The sequence below is a fragment of the Mycteria americana genome, chromosome 3 (genome assembly GCF_035582795.1).
Source record: "Mycteria americana isolate JAX WOST 10 ecotype Jacksonville Zoo and Gardens chromosome 3, USCA_MyAme_1.0, whole genome shotgun sequence".
Classification (NCBI taxonomy): domain Eukaryota; kingdom Metazoa; phylum Chordata; class Aves; order Ciconiiformes; family Ciconiidae; genus Mycteria; species Mycteria americana.
Window position 1 is genome coordinate 11639252 of NC_134367.1, and position 22520 is coordinate 11661771.

At 37.7% G+C, this 22520-nt stretch overlaps 1 protein-coding gene across 1 annotated transcript in view; it reads left to right on the top strand.

Annotated features, from left to right (window-relative positions):
* WDR35 (WD repeat domain 35) overlaps positions 1 to 22520 on the top strand; it is a 48577-nt gene that overhangs the window by 14926 nt on the left and 11131 nt on the right. Inside the window, exons 11-19 of the mRNA XM_075497870.1 lie at positions 666 to 726; positions 12323 to 12467; positions 13801 to 13870; positions 14617 to 14670; positions 16508 to 16617; positions 18198 to 18408; positions 18987 to 19067; positions 19196 to 19332; positions 22146 to 22349. Coding sequence (XP_075353985.1) covers positions 666 to 726; positions 12323 to 12467; positions 13801 to 13870; positions 14617 to 14670; positions 16508 to 16617; positions 18198 to 18408; positions 18987 to 19067; positions 19196 to 19332; positions 22146 to 22349 — 1073 coding nt within the window. The remainder of the gene's footprint in view (positions 1 to 665; positions 727 to 12322; positions 12468 to 13800; positions 13871 to 14616; positions 14671 to 16507; positions 16618 to 18197; positions 18409 to 18986; positions 19068 to 19195; positions 19333 to 22145; positions 22350 to 22520) is intronic.

A 22520-nucleotide genomic window follows, 5' to 3' on the forward strand; every position in this document is an offset into this window, starting at 1 on the left:
TTCCCGAGCAAGATTACAAGAAGGGCAAAACTAACAAAACTCATCAGTTCTGTAGTATCTGCGATACTGCAGGGTGGAGGGATAGCCTTATTCACAATTCTTCCCGCATTGTAGCCCTCTTGGAGGTTCAAGGAGATGGAGATCTGCAAAGGATAGAACAAGGGTCCTAACTTCTGGGAGCTAGCAAGGGGGTCTGATGCAGTTTATTAGATTATCCTTTGCATGAACAGCTAGGCGAGAGTTGAGTCACTGAGAAATTGCTGGTGTATCATGCTAGTAAATAATCGCAGTACAGTGTGTGTCCCACAGAGCAAGGGGTGAGACACTGGCTGTCTTGCCCGCATGTTATCTGTGGACCCTGCTGGTGGTACATCCTGCGTATTGTACTTTGTCTGGTAGATTTGCTCCTTCACTTAAAACAGCTGGTCCTTTTCCTGTTTTGTGCTTGGCTTCGTTTATAGTGCTAATTGGCAAATATCTCATTACTTTCATGCTTATGCTGCTTTATATTTACTGCAGTCGTGGTCCCTCTGTTTCCTGTTGCTGATCAGCATTAGATTGTGTGAAATGTGGGTTATGAGATACACCTTCACAGAAAACCTTGTACGGCTTACTAATTTACAAAAAATGTGGTAGTAATGACAGTTGCTCTTATTTCCATACAGTATGTGCTGGTTCTCTGCAATTCTATTGGCACTCCCTTGGACCCAAAATATATTGATATTGGTAAGCAACTAGCAATAGTCTTATTCTGTTGTTTTTTCTATAGTCGCTATAATTAATTTCTTATTCATGATAGTCTGTTGTTCAATGAAACCATCACTGTGTGGTAACACCCCTTGCATCTTGTGATGGAAGGTTGTGACCTTCCATTCTATACGTGGTTATAACTACGATTTTATATTGGCTTCTCACTTCTACTTGGACTCTTCCTAAATGTTATAAACATGTACTCAGGGGCTGCGATGTGAACTGTAATTTGTGTTGGAAATGACCTATTAATTATTCTGTTAATAAAAATAGTGGCTTATAAAACCAGTCCTATTCCTTGTAAAAATTAGCTAAATTTAAACTGATTCTTCCAGTTAATACAAACTATTTACAACAGAATTTTAAAAAATTGTTACTTTTCCTTTTTTTTTTTAATGGATGTTCTTGGTGATTCGACTCCTTTTTAAGAAAATGTACTTTTTTTGAAGAGGGTCCTGTTTCTCAGAGCAATTGAAATAGTTTGATCTGGACTTTAATTTAAAAATGTTGCTGTTTCCTAAATATCTTAAAGATCAATTTCTCATATTTCAGTGTTGATAACATCTTTTCCTTATCATCTTCCTCACAATTGTTTTATCTAAATAGTTTCAGATTATAAATTAAAAATCAAATTAAAAAATCAGTGGATTATAACAGAAGTATGAAAATACCCCCAAATCATAAATAGATCTGAATTCCAGGCTTTCCCTATTACTTGTTTGCTGCAGGTGTGGCACAGAACATTGCCAAATAATTGTGAACCACTGTTTTCTGGGAGTTTTGCTAGAGAATAAAGATCATTGATTTCTCCCTTCAAACAGATGAGGGAAGTGCAGACAAACTGACAAATTAATGAGCTTTTTGATTAATTAATCCACTTTTGTTTGATCTGGTTTTTGCTTTATTTTTGGTTTGTTATCCAAATAGATCTGAATTTGGATTCAGAATAGACACTGTGAACCCCATTTGCAGTTTTCTTTTTGAAGCTTGATTCTTTGATTAACTTTTCTGTTTTGTTGAAAGGCTAAATCATTTGTAATGAAGTTTTAGCAAAAATGTTTATTTGCTTTTGAATGAGAGAGGAGAGTATAGTTATTTAAATGAAAAGTACATACTTATTTTTAGAACCTCTTAGCTAAAATTATGGTAAGTAGAAGGTGTATTTGGCAGAAGGCATCTAATGTGATTCCACTATGTTAGAAAGGTGGGATATGCTATAGCACTGCTGTGCTCAGTCGTATAGCACTTTCTGAGCACACTAAAATACTTAGGAAAAAAAATTCTGTGCATGATTGATACAGCAGAGGAGCATAGCCATATTGGAACAGGTTATGGATAAAAATAGATTGCTTATTGTACATCTGGAAGAATTCCTCCCTGCTTATTTTATTAATGTAAAGGTGTCTACTTAATATGTGTATATAGCTTTGGAACTTACATGCTCTGATTCTGCAGAAATTAGGTTTAATTTTTGAACAAACCAAACCAAAATCTTTTCCCTACCTGTGCTAAAAAGAGATGTAGCTATTATGACAAGAAACCTCATGAACTTTTTTTGATGTAAATTGCCTCCTAGATCCATTGTTTCATCCTCTCTGCAAAAAGTAACTCTTCTCTCTAAATTAATGTCATTAGAGAAGTTAGTTCCAAGCCATAGTGCTAATACTTGGTGTTAGTATTAAACGAGAAAGAAGCAGCCGTTCTGTCTGAGAAAATAGATGGGAAAAGTGTCTAGCAAAGTTTTGGTAAGATAGAAATGATGAGGAAAGTAAGGAGAAGAATTATAAGACAAGGAAGTAACAACAATTCACAGAAGAATATAGGTAGGAAAAAAAAATCAACCAAAGAACAGAAATAGTTGAGATCATAAAGATTATTATTTTCTTCAACCAGTGCTACTAAACAATTTTATTATATATTAACTAACTTTGTAAGTTTCATTTTTCTAACATTGTTCAGTTTTTCAGTGATAGCAGGAAGAAATCGGCTGTGAGTCAAATACATATTGTGAAATTCATGCCCTATATTGTAGATCATAATTAAAATGAAGAGTATCCTGCTCTGATGAGTGAGTTTGACTTCTTTGTCCTATGGAAGGTGTATGAAATATTATGGTTTAGTCTCACAATTTCTGTTTATGTCAATTTGATGCTTTCTTGCTACCTTTTACAATAGGGGTGGCACATCAGAATCTTAAGGAATAAAGTGCCCAGGAAATTCAATACCAAAAATTTTACAATGGATGGAGGGGGAAAAAAAACAACCTAAACCAAAAACTGAGCACTGAAGTAAGATGATGTGGTGGGTGGTAGTGGTGTGGGTGGGCTGTCTGTTATGTCCCCCCCGACCCGTCCCCTCTCCTGATCAGATGTCTACGCTGTATGTGCCTACTCGTCTCCTGGACTTACTTGACAGGTGGGATTGGAGTGGTGGGAGGAAGATTCAGGGACTTATAGAGAGTAGTTTAATCTCATTTCTACAGCTGACATCTAAAATAAATTCAGTGAATCATTCCTGAAAGGGGTCTTTTTGCTCTCAATTGGGTACAAAGAAGCCCAGAGCAACCAGCTCATCTCTGTTAGAGATGTCTAAAATTAGGTGAGACAAATCCCACTCAAATGGTCAAAATTAGCTTTGCATGTACATCTCTAACTCTGCATTTAAACTCTTTTCTTTGCATTTTTCTAGTGTTCAGTTTATGTGAGCTTTCTAAATCTATGTGTGATAGTTTTATTTATTTACATTATAAACAAAGGTAGCAGTTTCTTTGATTCCCCCATTACGACCCATCTCCTACAGCTGTCTGTACACAAAAGAATCTTCTTCAGTGACTGAAAACAGTTAGAGGAAATGCTATTTAATTGAAAAATGCTGTTGTTGTTTTTCCAACTGTATTTGAATTGTGCTGAAGAGATTAAACAATCTGGAAAAGCTTCTCTTCCTTTAGCTTAACTAAGCTTTCTGCCGTCTGCTTCTGTTCCCTCCAGTGTCAGAGGATCAGTTTAGTGCATAGATTTACAGTGCTCTTTCCTAGTGAGTTCATTTGTGAAAATGCTAAGCATTATAGCCTTCAACCTCATAGACGGGCAAATACTTGAGGTTAGGAATATTTGCATTTTTGAGTCCTGAAAAATTTCTGTAATCTCAGTAGTTCAAACATAACAAGCAAGTCTTTCATTGCTGTATAGTAAACACAGCCAAAGATTTTTTTTTTAATATATGTATCCTGTAAGACTCCTTTAAAGTTAGCCCACCAACCTTACAGAAGGGATTGAAGGTGAAAGTGAAGAGCAAATGCCTATAAATGCAGCACTTTTGGAATGCATTGCACTGGTTTTATCATAGTTACTTTCCTTTTTTGTAACCTTTGAAGAGACAACTTTATAGAAAAACTTGAAATATTTATAGCATACGGTCAACTTGTGTGAGGTGTAGACACTTGTACATAGTCAAGGTCTTAATATACAGTGTATCATGCTGTTTATCACAGTTGGAGCTGCTTGGCAGTAGAAAGTATAATTGTTCCAGTTTGACAGGGTGCTGAACTTAAGCAGCTGGCTGGCCTTGTTGAGGTCAATAGAGAGAGATGACCTTGTAAAACCTTAAAGGCAGAAGACATTTCTGTAAGTTCTTTTAAGATTCCAGCTGGTGCATCATTTCTAACAAAATCATTATCCTTTTGTCCTGTTTATAAATGAAAAAAATCTGCTTCAAATAAATTATCAGGTGGGAGTAATCATTAGTAGTTTAAGATATAAGCAGTACAAAAGTAAAATTAACATATTGCTTACTCAAGATGACTGGAGGGGTGTTATTGACTTATGAAAAATATATTATCTGTCTGTGAAATTATTTTTCTTTCTCTTCTTTCTACCAAAACAGTTTTTCAGGCTATTCTCTTTTAGTAAAGTGATAAATTGTTGCATTGAGTTCTGCATTGTCCAGAAAATAAGTTGCTTAGGTAATTTTTGTTTTGAACTCTTGTTCTTGTTTCAGACTTCTAAGTGCCATCTTTCAGAGTGGTTTAAAAACACTTAGGTTGTTACTTTATTTGATTTTCACAAATGCTTACGAAAAATGTGTTCTCATATAGTAGGATGTTCCCCAACAGACCACTCAGTATCTGTATTCTCCTGCCTATTCTAAAGTGGGCGCTCTTGACTGCCATGAGTCTAAACTATCTTTTTTGACTGGCTGCAATTACTGCAAATTGAACACACAATATCTTTGTTTTTTACCAGACTTCCCCTTGTTGGAATAGCAATCACCTGGTGCTCTACTGAGCATAAAGATTTTACTCCTCCTTGAGGCTTTGGTGCCCTGGTCTCTTGGGCTTTGAGATGGTAGGAAATTGATAGTGGAGAAAAAAGATTGCTAATCTAGGGATACTAAGTAGCTGGACGGAGCATTTGATAATGCATCTGAGAACCTGTGTTAAGGCACAATTTGTGCGAATTGTCAATTTATAACATTTTATAAAATTGTTTCAACAAAGTGCTATTAATCTCCTAATGACAAAGTAATTGTTTACAGTGCTTAATGCTTGATTCACCCCCAGGAGATGCAAACCTTACATTGTTGGGCTCTAAGCCAATAGTTCAAGAAGGGCTCAAAAAAAAGTGCTTATTCCCTTTATTGTGTTGAATTTTTAATTATGTCATTAGCTTTCTAATGCTTGCCTCTGCTAATGATGGCAAAAAAGGATTAATCAGTCATTATCTGGTGAAAGGCCATCACTTCAACTTTCTTTAGACGTTGATGGATGGTTACACCTTAAAGCTCTTCCTCATATTGCCCTTTATTTTGTCCAAGGGCATTTTTCTTCCTGTGCTTTCTGTGCCTTGTTTTTAGGGTTCTTCACAGTAGCTAGTGTTTGCTAGCCAATAAATTAGTCTTTTCTCCATTGTGTAGCATTATTATATTCCATCCTCCTAAGATACAAATATTAACCAACACAGTTTCTTCTGTGGTTGTTTCACAGGCTCACAGGCTTTCTGTCAAAGTCCTTTCATGAATAACTAAATATAAACTGCAGAACGTTAAATATCTTGTTATATAATATATTTTTAATGGAAACACAACAGATGGTATCTGCTAAGAAAATGTCACTCAGGCTGGATTATATCATCTTCTTACATGTGCTTAGGAGCATGGACATAGTGAAATGTTGAGTTATCTTTCACGTGTGTGTTAGCGCCCAGTGAAATGAATACAACAGCCTGATCAGCATACAGGTGGATTAAAGGCAGAGTGCTGGAGTCATGCCTAGCTCTCTCACCTCCCTCCTGGACGCCTTAACAAGGATGACTGAACTGTATGTGAAACAGCACTTGAATTGCTGTTACTTACAGCTGATCATTTTAAAGTAAACTATAACTGATTTTTAGTATTCGTATTCTGTAAACTGGTCATTCATGCGTTGTCCCATGTGCAGTTCAGTTGTCCCTGCTGCTGTCTGACATTTTCTCCTATTTATGAGCTAACACTTCTAGAGACATTTGAATCAAGCTCTAAAATTAGGTAGATGTTATTGATCAGACTAAATTTGTCCCAGTTTCTCAGGAACAGCCTGTAACAGGCTGGTATGAAAAGAACAGTTTAGTCTTGTGTCTGTCTGTCAGATTGCTTCCTTTCCATCAGATTTAGGTGGGATTACTTGTCTCTCTTGTGTTTGTATATCCTATTTCATATACTAGAAAGTGTCTCAGCTTTTTCGTGCAGTGAAATAATATAGTCATGGATTAAGTTTGGTTTCCATCTACTATTTTTTAAGGAAGATTAGACATGAAAGCAAGTGTTTCCTAATTGTTTTGAAGTGAGATGGAGTGAGTGTGGGTGAAATACAGACATCGCAGAAGGTTGTTTGAGATTCCTGGATATCTAAGAAATAAAGTTTCTCTCCTTCAGGAAGGAGGTTTTATGAAGGAACAGTGAAGAGAAATGAGGTGAGAAGAGAAAGAAGGGCCAGAAAAAACTTAAAGGGCAGTTGTTTCAGGTGTTGGCGTTCTGATGGGATGGTGTGTTTAATCCTTTTCAGTATTTGATCACTGAAAAATAAGGCACCTGTTTAAATGTTTTCCATACATATTTTCAAGGTCTGAAAATTAACTATTAAGACATTAATACTGAAGTCAGCTATCTGCAAAATCAGTGAGAAGAGCTACACAATCTAAGAAGTCCACGCTTAGCATGGAAAGCTGCTATGTAGTGGAAATGCTGAGCAGAGGAGTGTCCGAATCTCTTGCCTCCTTCTGACTTAAGGTGCTTGCTTTTCTGTCTGCTTAATAGTTAGAGCACGAATTCTTTGAAGGGCACTGATGCCCAAGTGAGCAGCACTTGCTGCTAAAATCAAGGCCGCTATATAAGATGATAATACTTCCCTACACTAAAGGAAACTAAGTAGTTAAATGACCTTTCTGGAAAGGGATTCTATATCTTCCTCAGCCTGAAGGGATTGAAATGAGCATCTTTCCTTTCCCAGGACATGACAAATCTCATTCCTTCCTTCTCTGTCCCAGCAACAGCCCAAAGTTGGAGTGGCTGAGGAGTCCTTTCCTCATGCTGAATCTATGCTGTTACGCAGCCGAGAAGGAAAGCATTTTAGAAGCAGAGTGTAGCCCAGTGATTAAGGCTCTGAGGGGGGGAGAATAGAACAGAATAGAATGCTTTCAGTTGGAAGGACCTACAACGATATCTAGGCCAACTGCCTGGCCACTTCAGGGCTGACCAAAAGTTAAAGCATGTTATTAAGGGCATTGTCCAAACGCCTCTTAAACACTCACAGGCTTGGGGCATCGACCACCTCTCTAGGAGGCCTGTTCCAGTGTTTGAGCAGCCTCTCAGTAAAGAAATGTTTCCTAATGTCCAGTCTAGACTTGGATTTTTGCTTATTTTCTACAGATTTTTCTGTTGTGGTTTTTTGGGTTTTTTTTTTGTGTTTGCTGGTTTAATGACTGTCTAGTATAAAATGCTACAGCACTTCTAGGAAAAAAAATCCCATATGTCCTACTCTTATGCAATTGTTTAAGCTATAAAGGCAATTAAAAGCATCAGTTCCCACATACAGATACTGCTCTTCCAGATACATTTTTGAATGGATCTGATCCATTCAAAAATCCAGAGTTTTTGATTCTTGGAGAAGTAAGGAGGAGGTTCAGGAGAACTGCGACCTTGGACTTCCAGAGGGCAGACTTTGGCCTGTTTAGGAGACTGGATGACAGAGTCCTTTGGGAAGCAGTCCAGAAGGGCAGAGGAGTCCAGCAAGGCTGGACATTCTTCAAGAAGGAAATCTTAAAGGCGCAGGAGCAGGCCATCCTGAAAGAGGAGCCGGAGGGGAAGAAGACCGGCCTGGCTGAACAGAGAGCTTTGGCTGGAACTCAGGAAAAAAAGGAGAGTTTATGACCTTTGGAAGAAGGGGCAGGCAACTCAGGAGGACTACAAGGATGTTGTGAGGTTATGCAGGGAGAAAATTAGAAGGGCCAAAGCTCAACTAGAGCTTAATCTGGCTGCTGCTGTAAAAGACAATAAAAATGTATCTATAAATACATTGGCAACAAAAGGAGGACTAAGGAGAATCTCCATCCTTTACTGGATGTGGGGGAAAACATAGTGACAAAGGATGAGGAGAAGGCTGAGGTACTTAATGCCTTCTTTGCCTCAGTCTTTAATAGTAAGACCAGTTGTTATCCAGGTACACAGTCGCCTGAGCTGGAAGATAGGGATGGGGAGCAGAATGAAGCCCCCGTAATCCCAGGGGAAATGGTTAGTGACCTGCTACACCACTTACACACACAAGTCTATGGGACTGGACAGGATCCACCCAAGGGTACTGAGGGAGCTGGCAGAAGTGCTCACCAAGCCACTTTCAATCCTTTATCAGCAGTCCTGGCTAACCAGGGAGGTCCCAGTTGACTGGAGGTTAGCAAGTGTGATGCCAACCTACAAGAAGGGCCGGAAGGAGGATCTGGGGAACTACAGACCTGTCAGTGTGACCTCGATGCCGGGGAAGGTTATGGAGTAGATCATCTTGAATACCATCAGGCAGCACGTACAGGACAACCAGGTGGTCAGGCCCAGCCAGCATGGTTTTATGAAAGGCAAGCCCTGTTTGGCTAACCTGATCTCCTTCTATGACAAGGTGACCCACCTAATGGATGAGGGAAAGGCTGTGGATGTTGTCTACCTAGACTTTAGTAAACCCTTTGACACCCTTTCCCACAGCATTCTCCTGGAGAAACCAGCTGCTCATGGCTTGGATGGGCATATGTTTCGCTGGGTAAAAAACTGGCTGAATGGCTGGGCCCAAAGAGTGGTGGTGAATGGAGTTTACTCCAGTTGGCGGCCGGTCACAAGCGGTGTTCCCCAGGGCTCTGTGTTGGGGCCAGTTCTGTTTAATATCTTTATCAATGATCTGGACAAGGGGATCGAATGCACCCTCAGTAAGTTTGCAGATGACACCAAGTTGGGTGGGAGTGTTGATCTGCTGGAGGGGAGGAAGGCTCTGCAGAGGGACCTGGACAGGCTGGGTCAATGGGCCAAGGCCAACTGTATGAGATTCAACAAGGCTAAGTGCAGGGTCCTGCACTTGGGTCGCAACAACCCCTTGCAAGTCTACAGGCTTGGGGAAGAGTGGCTGGAAAGCTGACCTGCAAAAAAGGACCTGGGGGTGTTGGTTGACAGCCAGCTGACTATGAGCCAGCAGTGTGCCCAGGTGGCCAAGAAGGCTAATGGCATCCTGGCTTGTATCACGAATAGTGTGGCCAGCAGGACTAGGGAAGTGATCGTGCCACTGTACTCGGCAGTGATGAGGCTGCACCTCAAATACTGTGTTCAGTTTTGGGCCCCCCACTACAAGAGAGACATTGAGGTGCTGGAGCGTGTCCAGAGAAGGGCAACGAAGCTGGTGAAGGGTCTGGAGCACAAGTCTGATGAGGAGCGGCTGAGGGAACTGGGGTTGTTTGGCCTGGAGAAAATGAGGCTGAGGGGAGACCTTATTGCTCTCTACAACTACCTGACAGGAGGTTGTAGAGAGGTGGGGGTCGGTCTCTTCTCCCAGGTAACAAGTGATAGGACAAGAGGAAATGGCCTCAAGTTGCGCTAGGGGAGGTTTAGATTGGATATGAGGAAAAACTTCTTCACCTAAAGGGTTCTCAAGCATTGGAACAGGCTGCCCAGGGAAGTGGTTGAGTCGCCATCCCTGGAGATATTTAAAAGACGTTTGGATGTGGTGCTTAGGGACATGGTTTAGTGGTAGACTTGGCAGTGCTAGGTTAATGGTTGGACTTGATGATCTTAAAGGTCTTTTCCAACCTTACTGATTCTATGATTCTGTGATTCTGATGATTCTGTCTGTGTGCTGTGTATCCCTCTCCCTGCAATTTCACATTTGGCTTAAATCCAATCATCATTTAGCCTGCTGTTGCAAAGAAGGGAAGGCCCTGCCCTCCGTGCTGGCTGCTCATTCCTGCCCTCTCCAACATTTGTGATTTTCTCTTTAATCCAACTTAAACTAATCTTTTATTTATTTAATTTTGAGCTCAGTTAGATGAACGAACTGATCCAACTTACTCTGTGGTCAAGCTACTGCTAGAGCTGATATAAAAGAAGTGGCAGGGAAATGTGTCGGGTTGGTGTGTGGGGTTTTTTTGACAGCAACAATCAGTTTAAGTCTTCGGCATGTTTATAAATGCCTAATTGATTGTATTCCTCTGGATAAAGCATAGATGTGTTGCCATCTTTTTTCTGGATCACAACAGAGCTTATGTCTTTTTTCCCAGATTGGGGTACTTCAAGGTGTGCACAAATGAGTAAGTTTAGGCTCCATGGAAGCTGTGGGTGAAATGGGGAGTCACCTGGTGAGTCTGAGGAATGCCCATGGCTTTCAGATGTGGGATTGGTTTAGCATTGTCTTGGAGTAAAGTGTTTAAATGTTGACTAAGCTGAGTCCAAATATGAGGCTTAGTACTAAAATTTTGTGATTTGAGCAAGAGGAAAGGTCACAAGTCAGGTGATTCTCAGGTTTATTCCCTCATAAGTCAGGAGATTCTCAGGTTTCATTTTTAACAAATAAAAGCATTGATTGTTATGGCATGTACAGCTGCAAGGTAATAAAAGAACAGAGCAAATACATAGAATTTATTAATGCTGTTAATGAAACAGAGGAGACTGTAACCTTCAGTTGTATGTGAGTAATTATTGAAATGAATATGTAGTAAGTATATGAAATACACTGAGTTGCATATAATGTAAACAACTGTACTGCTCACATGTTAAGCATCATCAGTAAGCCTTCTTATCCGGTATTTATACATTTATACTAAAAAGTGTTCTACAGCCATCAGGTAGCTTATATAATCCTCTTGATTTCAAAGAAATAAAATCTGTTCAACCAGTCTTCCCCCATCTGTCTCTCATAGCACTGCTCTTCTTTATGGCAGGCTTATAGCTCCCTCCAGAGTTCTGTTCTGTGCTAAAATACAGAAAAAAATTGAGATTCACTGTGAAAGAATCAGATTTTGTGGTCACAGCATGTTATCTGTATGACTCAGTGTTTTACTAACAGGCTAGGCTACACAATTCTTTTGAATCTGCCTGTTTTGTCTGGTAGCATACTGATTTACTTGCAGAATTTGAAGACATTGGGGGATTTACTTAATAGGTTTCTACATTTTTCTATGCCTTTTTATGTGCATTCACTGCTTTACAGAAGGATGAAACAAAGGATTGTAAAAGGAAAAAACAAGAGCCACAATACAGTCAAGACAGTGTATTATAAAGAATAATGTAATGGTTTGAGTGCATATATATATATATTTTTTTTCTTTGTTCACCGAACATCGATAGCAGGAAAGAGATACTCAATTTATCCACATATTCTAAATGGGTTTAGGGCTAAAGTAAAGAAAATGCCCTACACTGTGATCTTTGGATGCAATAAACTAAGACTAAGCGCACACTGTGCTAAATATTTAATTTGCTGCCATGCAGATAAAGAATTGTTATTTGGCCTGGCTATTAACTAAGATACAAACAGCATTTCTAGGTCTTGTCTAACTCAAAATTTGTTAACTGTTAAGTGGTGCTAATCAAATAATCTCTTCTAGATTGTCAACTTTTGAGTAGTCTTCCTTTTATTTATATTTGAATAATTACAAATATGTCAGATATGGAGGTATTTTATAGATCTTGTTAGAGATTTGAGATATTCCTGAACTGGTCATTAACCTGAAAATTTGTCTATAGGTATTTGATGTCTTCTGCATTTGCACAAGGAAATTTGCTGAAATAATAGGGAGAAAAGTGTTAATTTTAAAATCAGAACTTGTGAAGAATTTCTTTGTTCTTCTGAACAAGGCCACAAGGCCCCAGTGAAATTTCTTAGCAATTAATGAAAACTGCTGCTAGGTTGTGTATGGTGTGGTTTTTGTTTTGGTTTTTTTTGTTTGGTTGGTTTGGTTTTTTTGCTTTTAACCTATGGAGATATGGTTTCATCCATCTGGGAAAAAGTTTACAAATTAGCATCTAGTTCAATACTTGCCACTCTAATTTTACAACCATTTGGGTTTCGTAACAGGGCCGTTGTTTGTCACAATGACCAAAACGCATGTGATAGCAGCTTCAAAAGAAGCATTTTACATCTGGCAGTATCGTGTGGCCAAGAAGCTCACAGCAATGGAAATTAATCAGGTAGCACGGACCAGAAAAGAAGGCAGGGAAAGGTTTGTCTTCAGGCTTTGTCATTTTTCTTCCTTTGCATTGGTATCTTTGATAAAGGTGGATTCTCCCATGCCTAAAATATGAACTCCTGTCTTCTCATTTTTCTACTCAGATTTGTTGACTTGCAGGCCTGTAAGATTAAATACTAAAGAATAGTTTTTCATAACAAATGTGTGTTTGTTATCCAAATCTCTTAGACTTTTTTGGATTAGTTCCTGTTCAGTGTCTCCATTTGCTCGCTGTGTGCTTACCTTACAGAGCTCTGTGTCTTGATGCTTTTTTCCCCACTCCCCTTTTTCTCCTCCATACTCTTAGTTTCTAGGCAGCTGTATTCCTTCTGATAACTTTAACTGCTTCTTGTGTGTCAACGGCTGTAAGGACATAGTCTATCCAGCTAGTTCTTCTCTAAATACACTTGTGTCTGCTTGTATCTTTGACGTCTAACCCTGTATGGACTTTTATCCTCTCAAACTAAACAAGCCAAAGTCTACATCATCGTGCCTCCAAAATATTTCTTTCCCAGGTGCTCATTAGTGGCACTAACTTTTCTGTCACCTCCACAAACTTGCAACTTTGTTATGATTTTCTTTTTTGTGTTATTTTATGTTTTCTTCCATAGAGATGCTATAGCACATTTCTATAAATCTACCATCTTCTGTCACCATATATCCATAATAATGAGTAATTATCTGTACATGGTATAATAAGTTACATTGTTCTAGAACCTGAATGTCCTAGCCTTGGACAAGACTGTAAATTTGATAGAAATACTGAAAAAGTAGATAGTTGTAATTCAGCACAAGCTATGATTTTAGCATTTTAAAATCTTTTGTAATGCTACTTTTTAAGGCACAAGAGAAGTTATGATGAAGTATTGAATACAGTTTTGTGGATATGAAGGTGAGGTTCTTCATAAGTATGGAGAAGAGCCTGAGGAAATATGGAAGTGCACATCTGAAAAGAGACAATTGGGGTGGTTGATGGTTTGCAGGAACTTCTTGCTGCAGAATGAAAGTCTATAGATCATATGGGAATAGACCATCAGGGGCTGTGAAAGTGAAAGCAAGTACCATATCTTTATATCAATACAAAGCAGGGGATTGTATCCCCTGCTTTGTATTGATATAAAGGGGATACTACTGGATAATATTTGATACTTTGATACTATCTTTGATAATATCAAGGGGGATACTACTGGAACATTAAGAACAGGCATAGCTTTTATTCTCTTTCCCAATTGCAATGGTTTCTAATCCAAGGATTGAAGATACCTATATGCTATCAAGTATGATCATTTCTTTGGGCTCACTTTTTCTTAACTTTCCTTTTCTACAGGATTTATCATATTGATGACACCCCTTCAGGATCTGCAGATGGACACCTTGATTACAGCAGAGCTATTGAAGTGAGTGATGTTTTTAACTAGTTTATTGTGGTGTCACTGGTAGCTTGAAAGAGAATTAGTTAGCATTGCTTTATTTTCATAGATTTTCATTAGTAGAAGTGGTCATACTTAAACTTTCTTTTACTTCTACCTTTTGTACATAAGTGTTATTTTTCTTCCCTCTGGTTAATGTGTCGTTACTGTGTCTTTATGTATTACTGGAAATATACACCAAACTGTAGGGAACAAAGGGAAAAGTGTATTCTGGGGTCCAGTATGTAGACACCTGCTGTCTTCTTGGTGAGACACAGCTCCCCTTACTTCAACAAAGTATGAGCTTGTTGAAACTCAATAGCCCTTGTAATCTCTTCTAGTATTTTCGGCCTTTTTCACTTTCTCTGTGTGTGTGTGCGCGTGCTCGCTTTTGTACTTACCGACATACCTGAAATTAATTACAGGCCTCACAAGTCAGGGATAGTTGCCTTCTTGTGTTTTCTGTTAAACACTTGTTACATTCTAGGTTTCTTATTTTTCTGGAGGAGGGGCAGGAGAAGAAAGGAAGGTGTTAATATTATTATTGTAATGATTCCCATAACAAAGGCTACTAATATCATAAACCATCCATTTACTGTATACTGACAAAGCTTGATAGCCCCTTTTCATGTGGATAGCAACATTCTTGTATATTTAAATAAAACTTCTTTCTTTAGCAGTGCATTCTTACTGTTGCATTAAAACTGCTATTGATACTGGCTGTATACTTTCAGGGAACAAGAGATCCAATTTGTGCAATAACAGCATCTGATAAGATACTACTTGTGGTAAGTTACGTGATTAAAATAACTCCTAATTGCCTCTTGTGCTAGTAGGCAGGAGATTCTTCTGCAACATGTTCATAAGCAGTCATAATTTCAAAGCATTTCTGAATTTAGAAGTTATACAGATGAAATCTCTTTCTAGATGTCCTCAAAGATAACTTTAACAGGTTCTTCTGTTAACCTGGACTCTTTCTTTAGGAGGGCTAATTACTAAGTGCTTACAATTTAAGTACAGACTAGTTGCCTGAGTTAGTACTTATACATAGGGTTTGATAACGTCCAGGTCAGGACTTAACTCTGTAATCTGAGTTCTGGGAAGTCTCTTCTAGGCTGCATGTAAATGCAGAAAGATTTAAAAAAATTGTCTATTTACATATTAATGGTATAATGTATGATGATAGATAATATCACATGTACATAGTATACTATATACATATTAATACATTTATGGATTATACATATGTATTATGTATGAGGTATTGTATCATGCCAAACAGCTGGTGCATTTTTTTTTCCAATCTGAAAAGAGTGATCTCATTAGATGAACAGACATATGGGTGGGCTTTAAAACAAACTAACTGAGCAGAACAAAGATAAGAAAAGAACACTGTTTCTTCACTTTATCCACCTTCCCAAGAAAGATCTTGATGTTTTCCCATGTTCCTACTCCAGTGATGACTTTTTTTTTTTTTGTTATAGCCTTTGACTAGATTTGACAAAATCAGTGAGTCACAGGAAAAAACATGAACAAAAAAAGTGTGACGGTTAGTAGGTGGCTATGGGATTCTGTCTGTACTTGAAGAATAAGAGTGAGAAAATGAAATTAAGAGGATAATTAATCAATTACTTTGGTTAAAAGGAAGGGAATGAGAGGAAATGCCTTTGAGACTGGATCTGGATAAACGTGCTGTAGCTGAATGCATATTACAGTGGTTAGATTTTCTAACACTTCTGACCAAATCTGCTTTTCAGTTTATAGGGTATACAGATGTGAAAAAGTCAAAGATGAAGGGTGATTTATGCTGAGGATCTTAGGGGTGGCTTGGGGCAGGGGGGGCGAAGAATAAAGTTTGGACTACCTTAAAGTTTGATATCGACTCATTTCCAGCATAAGGGTTGAAGTAGGTAAAATAAGACGGATATGTTGTTCAGTCTACAGAAACACCATGAGAAAATAGTGGCAGTGATCATTTCAGTCCAGGGATGTCAAACTCATTTTAGACTGCTGGCCAGTGTCTTGATGCAGGGCACAGGTGTGTCATTTGGCAAAATAAAGATAAACCACATTGGTACTTAGATTTGTTTACTGTTACTCAAGCCTTTGAATAACCAGTATATTTTACAGCACTTACTTTTAAAGCTAGCTCAGATCTTGAAGTAAGTGGTGAGACTTGTTAGCATGCAGACAGCACTACATGAACACAGCAGTACTGCTTTCAGACCCGAGCTGGTACTGTTGTATGGCACTGTTTGAGTGGATTTACCAGCGTGGGACAGGGATTTTTTTCACTGTTCTCCTTTTTTGTTATGTAGACCATGTCTGAAGGTTCATGGGGAATTGTTGGGCTCCTGAAACTGTTCTGTGGGCTGTACGTGGACTATGGCTTTTCATTTTGACATCCCTGATTTAAGCAGATCTGTAAATTGTAGCATCTTAAGAAAGTATCTTGTTTAAATAGCAGAATTCGGAACTTTTAGGATTATGACATTCCCTCTCTCCACTTCTGCTCTGTCACTTACCCAAAAACTCTTTTGTCTAGGACAGCATATAAATAAAACCTTTTAAAAGAGTTTATTGATGCAAATATTCTCTCAATAAGCAAGCATTGCTTTTCTCTAGGGAAGAGAATCTGGCACTATTCAGAAATACAGTCTTCCTAGTGTTGGTATAGTACAGAAGTATACCTTGAACTGTCGTGCGTATCAGCTGTCTTTGAATTGCAGCTCCAGGTGAGTTACAGATCTGCTTCTAATGCAGGTATCCAATTTTAAAATAAACCACTACAGTTTGTGAAAATACTAATTCTATGAATTCTGTGATTCTATAATAATTATGTACTAATTTTACTTTAATGTAAACTATTTATTAATTTTAGTTGTTATTAATGGTTGAAAAAAATACTAATTAATTACATCTGGCCAGTCATCAGATTACTGAGAGACTGTGTTAGTAAAGTTCTCTTATGTTTTAAACTCTTTAGGGGGTGTGTGGGAAGTTTAAGGAAACACATCTGTGAAAATATCTTTGTTTTATTAGATGAACCAAACATAAGCTTCCTGTGATCATGACATGAATTGATGAAATTATGTCATAACCTGAAATTTTATATCTCTAAGGCTTCTTTCTATTTCTGTGTCCTTCTAATGCCTGGAAACTTTGTTCATCCCATGTTAATCTTCCATTGTTACAAGCTGTAGCTGGTGGCAATGCTTCTAGCAAGACTGATTTTCCTAAGCTTCAGCTGTGCCAATACTGAAGTTGCTTTCTACTTAACAGCTATTTTTTTGCAAGAGAGAGCGTGAGAGTCTTGGCAGAAAAGGCAAAAATATACTGACTAAAGAGGACTTGTAAGACAATTTTAATCACGTCAAAACAACTTTATAATTTCAAACAAAATTCATAATGTGTGTGTAGATCGCTCACCTTTTTGGGTATAGACCAAAAATAGATTGCTTCACTTAAAAGGCAATGTGATCTAGTCAGAGGCGCATTAGTTTTGTTTTGAACCCAAGCTGTTCCCTTCCTAAATGACTTTGTGCTAGTGAAAAAGGCTCAGATCCATAAGCATTTTGAAGTTAATTTTCTAAATTGCTTTTGAAATTTTAATAGAGATTAAGGGTGTCTCAATACCTTTCAATATTTAGAAATGCTTTTAAAATGGCATTGTAGTAAATACAGGCTACTATGATTCAGTGAAGACCTATGTAACTGGAAATTTTCAAATATAACCCTTTAGAAATTGTATTTATCCAGTATTTTAAATGACTTCAAAGATTAATTGGATTATACTTCATATTGTCTGGAAAAAAACTAAAGAATACCCTTTGTAGAAATATAAGAAATCCTGTTTTAGAGATTAACAGTCTGCATCACCGCACCGTCTTTTTAGTTTAAGAATCTGCTTCATTGCCTCCTAGTAAATAATGAAAACCAATCCTGTTCAGCTGTTAAATTTAGGCACTGTCAAGAAAAGTTTGGTGAGGGGCAGAACCTGCAATTTACTCAACTTGGTATCTGAAGTACTAAGGATCTTCAAAATGCTGGATGAAAAATGGGAATATTTCAGAACCTTTGCAGGGCCAGGTCCTGTATGAGCAGATGAAAAACTTCTTTCCATGTCTCTGGTCTCTCTCTGCTGTGCAGATCAGTGAAAATCACATGCATCTCACTGAATCTATGGAATTATACTGGTATTAGATTAGAAGGGAAATTTGGCCTGAGTGGGCCAGTTTAGGGAACTATTTCAGATTTACAACCTTGAATAGCATTATCTAGCTGTCTTACTTTTTCTTCCTTTGTTTTTCTGTAGTCGTGTTGCTATCATAGACCTTTCAGGTGTTTTGACTTTCTTTGACTTGGATACACGGGTAGTGGACAGTACAGGACAGCAAGTGATAGGCGAGCAGCTGAAACTGGAACGCAAAGATGTCTGGGATATGAAATGGGCCAAAGATAACCCAGATTTGTTTGCAATGATGGAGAAAACAAGAATGTATGTTTTCAGAAACTTGGATCCGGAGGTAAATATTAACATAAGGAAACTACTCATTTTACAAATTCACTTGTAAGTTAATGACTCAATGTTGAATAGTATTATTCTTGTGCTTACCATTCAATTAGGCAAGTGTTTATATAAATAAACTTGCTTCTGGAAATCTCAAAATCTTGTCAGCTCTAATGTGGGAGTGTTGTTTAGGAACAAATAAGTAAAATGAACTGTCAGTCCTGGAAAGATAAAAATGCTGTTATATTATGAGATATTTTCAGGAGCATATTTTTTGTATGCTTTGGAAAATATAAACACAATTTTAGTAAAGATACTTGTAAAACACAGTTCAGTTGAATCTAAATATTGGCAGGTGTTCCTTTATCTCTTTCTCATAATTTAGTTATAGAAAACATGAGGATTTTTAATTATGTCTGTGTATATGGAATTGTCAATAATGTTAATGATTTTAGTATTTGTTTCCTGTTGGAAATGCAATTAAATCCTAGTTTGGAGAAGAAGAAAGTCTCTTTATGTATACCTAACAGATTTGGTTAGGATTTAATGAGACAGAATACAAGTTCATTCCTTTGTAACTTATTTAACTTTAAGGAACCTATACAAACTTCTGGATATATTTGCAACTTTGAAGATTTAGAAATCAAATCTGTTCTTCTGGATGAAATATTAAAGGTAAGTATAATTAATTTTATTTAATAGAAAAAGTTGGTGTCTGTCTTAATGATTTGTACAGTAGATATCTATGTTTGAAAATAAAGGTGACATGGAATAAAATTATGTTTCTTTATCCATTATGTTAGAATCCTGAACATCCTAACAAAGATTACATCATCAATTTCGAGATTCGGTCATTACGAGACAGTCGAGCATTGATTGAAAAAGTTGGCATTGAGGAATCTTCCCAATTCATAGAAGACAATCCACATCCCAGACTTTGGTAAAATCTCTTTATAAGCCAACTTTGTTTAAATTTGTGTTCTTTCGTATTCTTTTCCTGTTGAGACAGATTTAGTATTCAAGTACAAAACCTCAAATCAAAACCAGCCAAAACAGTATACATTTTAAACGGTATCATTTCAGAAGAAGGAGGGGGAAAAAAAAAAAGTAAGAGTGCTCAGCTGCAATCTGAAGGGCTGCTATTCTAACTGAGGATGTCTCTTCATTGGGCTGAATCAGCTCCCAAGGAGTAATACAGTGTTAAGGGAAGGCCCAAAGAGAGCCTTGCAGTCCCCTGCTAGCCTGGCTCCCCACCTCTTTTGCAGATGGCGTGTTTGGGCAGTTTCAAGCTGTGTGGCATTATGATTTCCCAGAATGCAAGAAAGTGATGTTTTTGTTTCTGAGCATTTGAGAATTCATGTTTCAGGAGATGCTGAGCAAGTGTTCAAGACTCCTCAGCAGCCATCTTAAAAAAGAACTTGGGGCAAGTGCTTCCCCAGGCTCCTATTTCTTGAACCCCAAAAAGTGCGCTGTTGTTAAATTGGAACTCTATGATTTTATGAATGTTGTAGTACCTAGAATGGAAGGCACGCTGTGTGTGTCACCATAGTGGGTATAGGGTACAGGCTCAGGACACCTTTTTGCTCTATGCTGTATGAGCCCGAAAACACAGTGCTCTCTGCTTTTAGGGGCAAATCTAAAGGAAATGAAAAAGCTGGCAGAAAGGTAACTTTAAGTTGGTTAAACTAAAATTCAAATTGGTCACAAGTTGAGAGTATATTTATTGATTTATATATTTTATATTGAACCTTGATGACAAAGAGCTTAAAATCCAGTAAAGGGAACACATTAGAATGATGACAAGATAAGAGCAGTTGACTAACCTTATAGTATTTTGGACAGGCTATAAAGGACACAAATGAGAAGGGCTGGGTAAGTTAATCATGTTATGATGCAGCCTCTGAGAAGTAATCTGAGAAAAGAAGATGTTGGCTTGTTTAAACTAAACATGGACTCGGCTATTAAACTAGTCTTGAAAAGCCTGCACCGCAAACATGTAAGAGTAAACTCGTGAAAACAGGAGTTCTAGAAATCTGTTTAATATCCTGTGTTGTAAGGACTAGAAGAGTAAATGCCTCAGTAGATAATTTAATGAAAAGTCAGTAGCAGAAACTAAAACTTCATTGACAAGTTACTGGTTGAATGATGCCAATTCTCTTTAACTCTCTGGAGATTATTTCCCTATTAGTTTTTTTTAGTAATTTTGTTTCTTTCGTAGTTACTAAGTAGTAGTAGTAACTTTAGTAGTTACTAGTTTCTTTAGTAATTTTGGTTCTGTTTTGAAGCTAACTGATTTCTTGCAGTATTGGATGTTCGGCTTGCATCAAGGACGGTTGAAAGTTCTCTCTTAATTCTGACAGTTCAGAGGAGAATTTAGAATTGCTGAAAGACTGGCCAAGACAACTTGCTTTAAAAGTTTGTCCCAAAAAGCATTCTTTTCTATCCAGTTGTGCTTTTGTCTCCAGAATGTACATTCTGAAAAACAGGATTTGATAGCTACATGTTGAAAGTTTCTGTAATAGTACTGTAATTCTATTAGTTTGAGTATGTAGGGTAAAAGTTAGTTTTGCGAGTCGTCATTTTTACTGGTGTCTTGAACTAGCTGAAGATTTTTGGAGTTGCGAAGTCATTCATGCTTTTTGCTAATACTATCTATTTATTTAATATAAAATGACTATTAGTTTTGAAAGTCTGTGTCTGTGATTTTGTAAAATCACAAAATATATATCAAATGCTGTTCACCTTGCTCCAAAATTGCCATGAACTTACGTTTCCTTGCATAATGAAAACTACGATATGTCACATATTTATGCAGAAGAGATGGATTAGAAGTGCTGGATATAAAGCAAATATATTCTAGATCAGAACAGGGCAGCGCCCTTACTGCTAGAACTCAACAAACAGAATTATGTGTGTTGCAGATTGATTATGTTTGCCATTCTGTTTTTCTCTTGGTTTCACTGATGTCAGTGATGAGCACTTGAGTTGAATTGATACTAACCTTCTCAAATTGATTCAAAAATACTGAGTTGATACTGCCTAAGCATGGCTTAGGTTACTGAATACAGCAATAATATTATTGGTTTTGTCAGTGTCCTACTGCACTTTGTTTCACAATGTCAATCGGCCAGTCTAAACTTACCTAGCCTTATTTTTGCAGAAAATTCTAGAGCTCATTCAAGCACCTGATGGATGTAGGTTGGCCTGAAGGTAGAAATTCTCTATTTGCAGAACTAGCCAATGGGACAGTACCAGTACAAGGTTTCCCAAACTGCCCTGCTCTCCCAGACTGCTGTCCTAACTGGACAAGGACCATCCAGATGGATTAGAAGGATAACTTATTTTTTATGGCCAATTTAGTTGGACACCTTCAGACTGAGGCTGCCATCAAGGCTTAAAGTTATGATATATGCATAGGTAGAAACATCTAAATGGAACTGCATTGAGACCAGCAACACATTTCACATAGGACAACTGTAATACTCAAACTTGCCCATTCCTCCCAAGCCAGTGTCCATTTAAACAGCTGAACAAAAGAATATTAGCAATTATTTGAACATCTTTGCCTGAGCAGGTGCTGGATATATCACAGAACGTACTGGGGACAAACACACAACTGAATTAAGATTAGTTAGTAAACAATACAATTGCAATAACTTGAATGTCTTCTTTCAATAATGACTAGTTAAATGGATCCTCATTTAATTTACTTTATAGCTGCTTTTCCATCTATCGTGTTTGTTTTTTACACAGGCGTCTCCTGGCTGAAGCTGCTCTTCAGAAGCTGGATCTGCAGACTGCTGAACAAGCTTTTGTACGTTGCAAAGATTATCAAGGTATTAAATTTGTGAAGCGTCTAGGCAACCTGCAGAGCGAGTCAATGAAGCAAGCAGAAGTGGCAGCCTATTTTAGCAGATTTGAAGAAGCTGAGAGAATGTATCTGGATATGGACAGAAGGTAAGTGCATGTAGTCATCTCAGCAGCAAATAAAGAAAAAAAGTCTGGAAAAAAAAATGCTTGCCTTAATAAGGAATGGCTGTTTTAGTACTGAAGACTCTTTACTAGTTTCTGGAAAGACAGAAAAGGATCAGATGGAGACAATTTTGTTGTATCCATAGATAACCAATT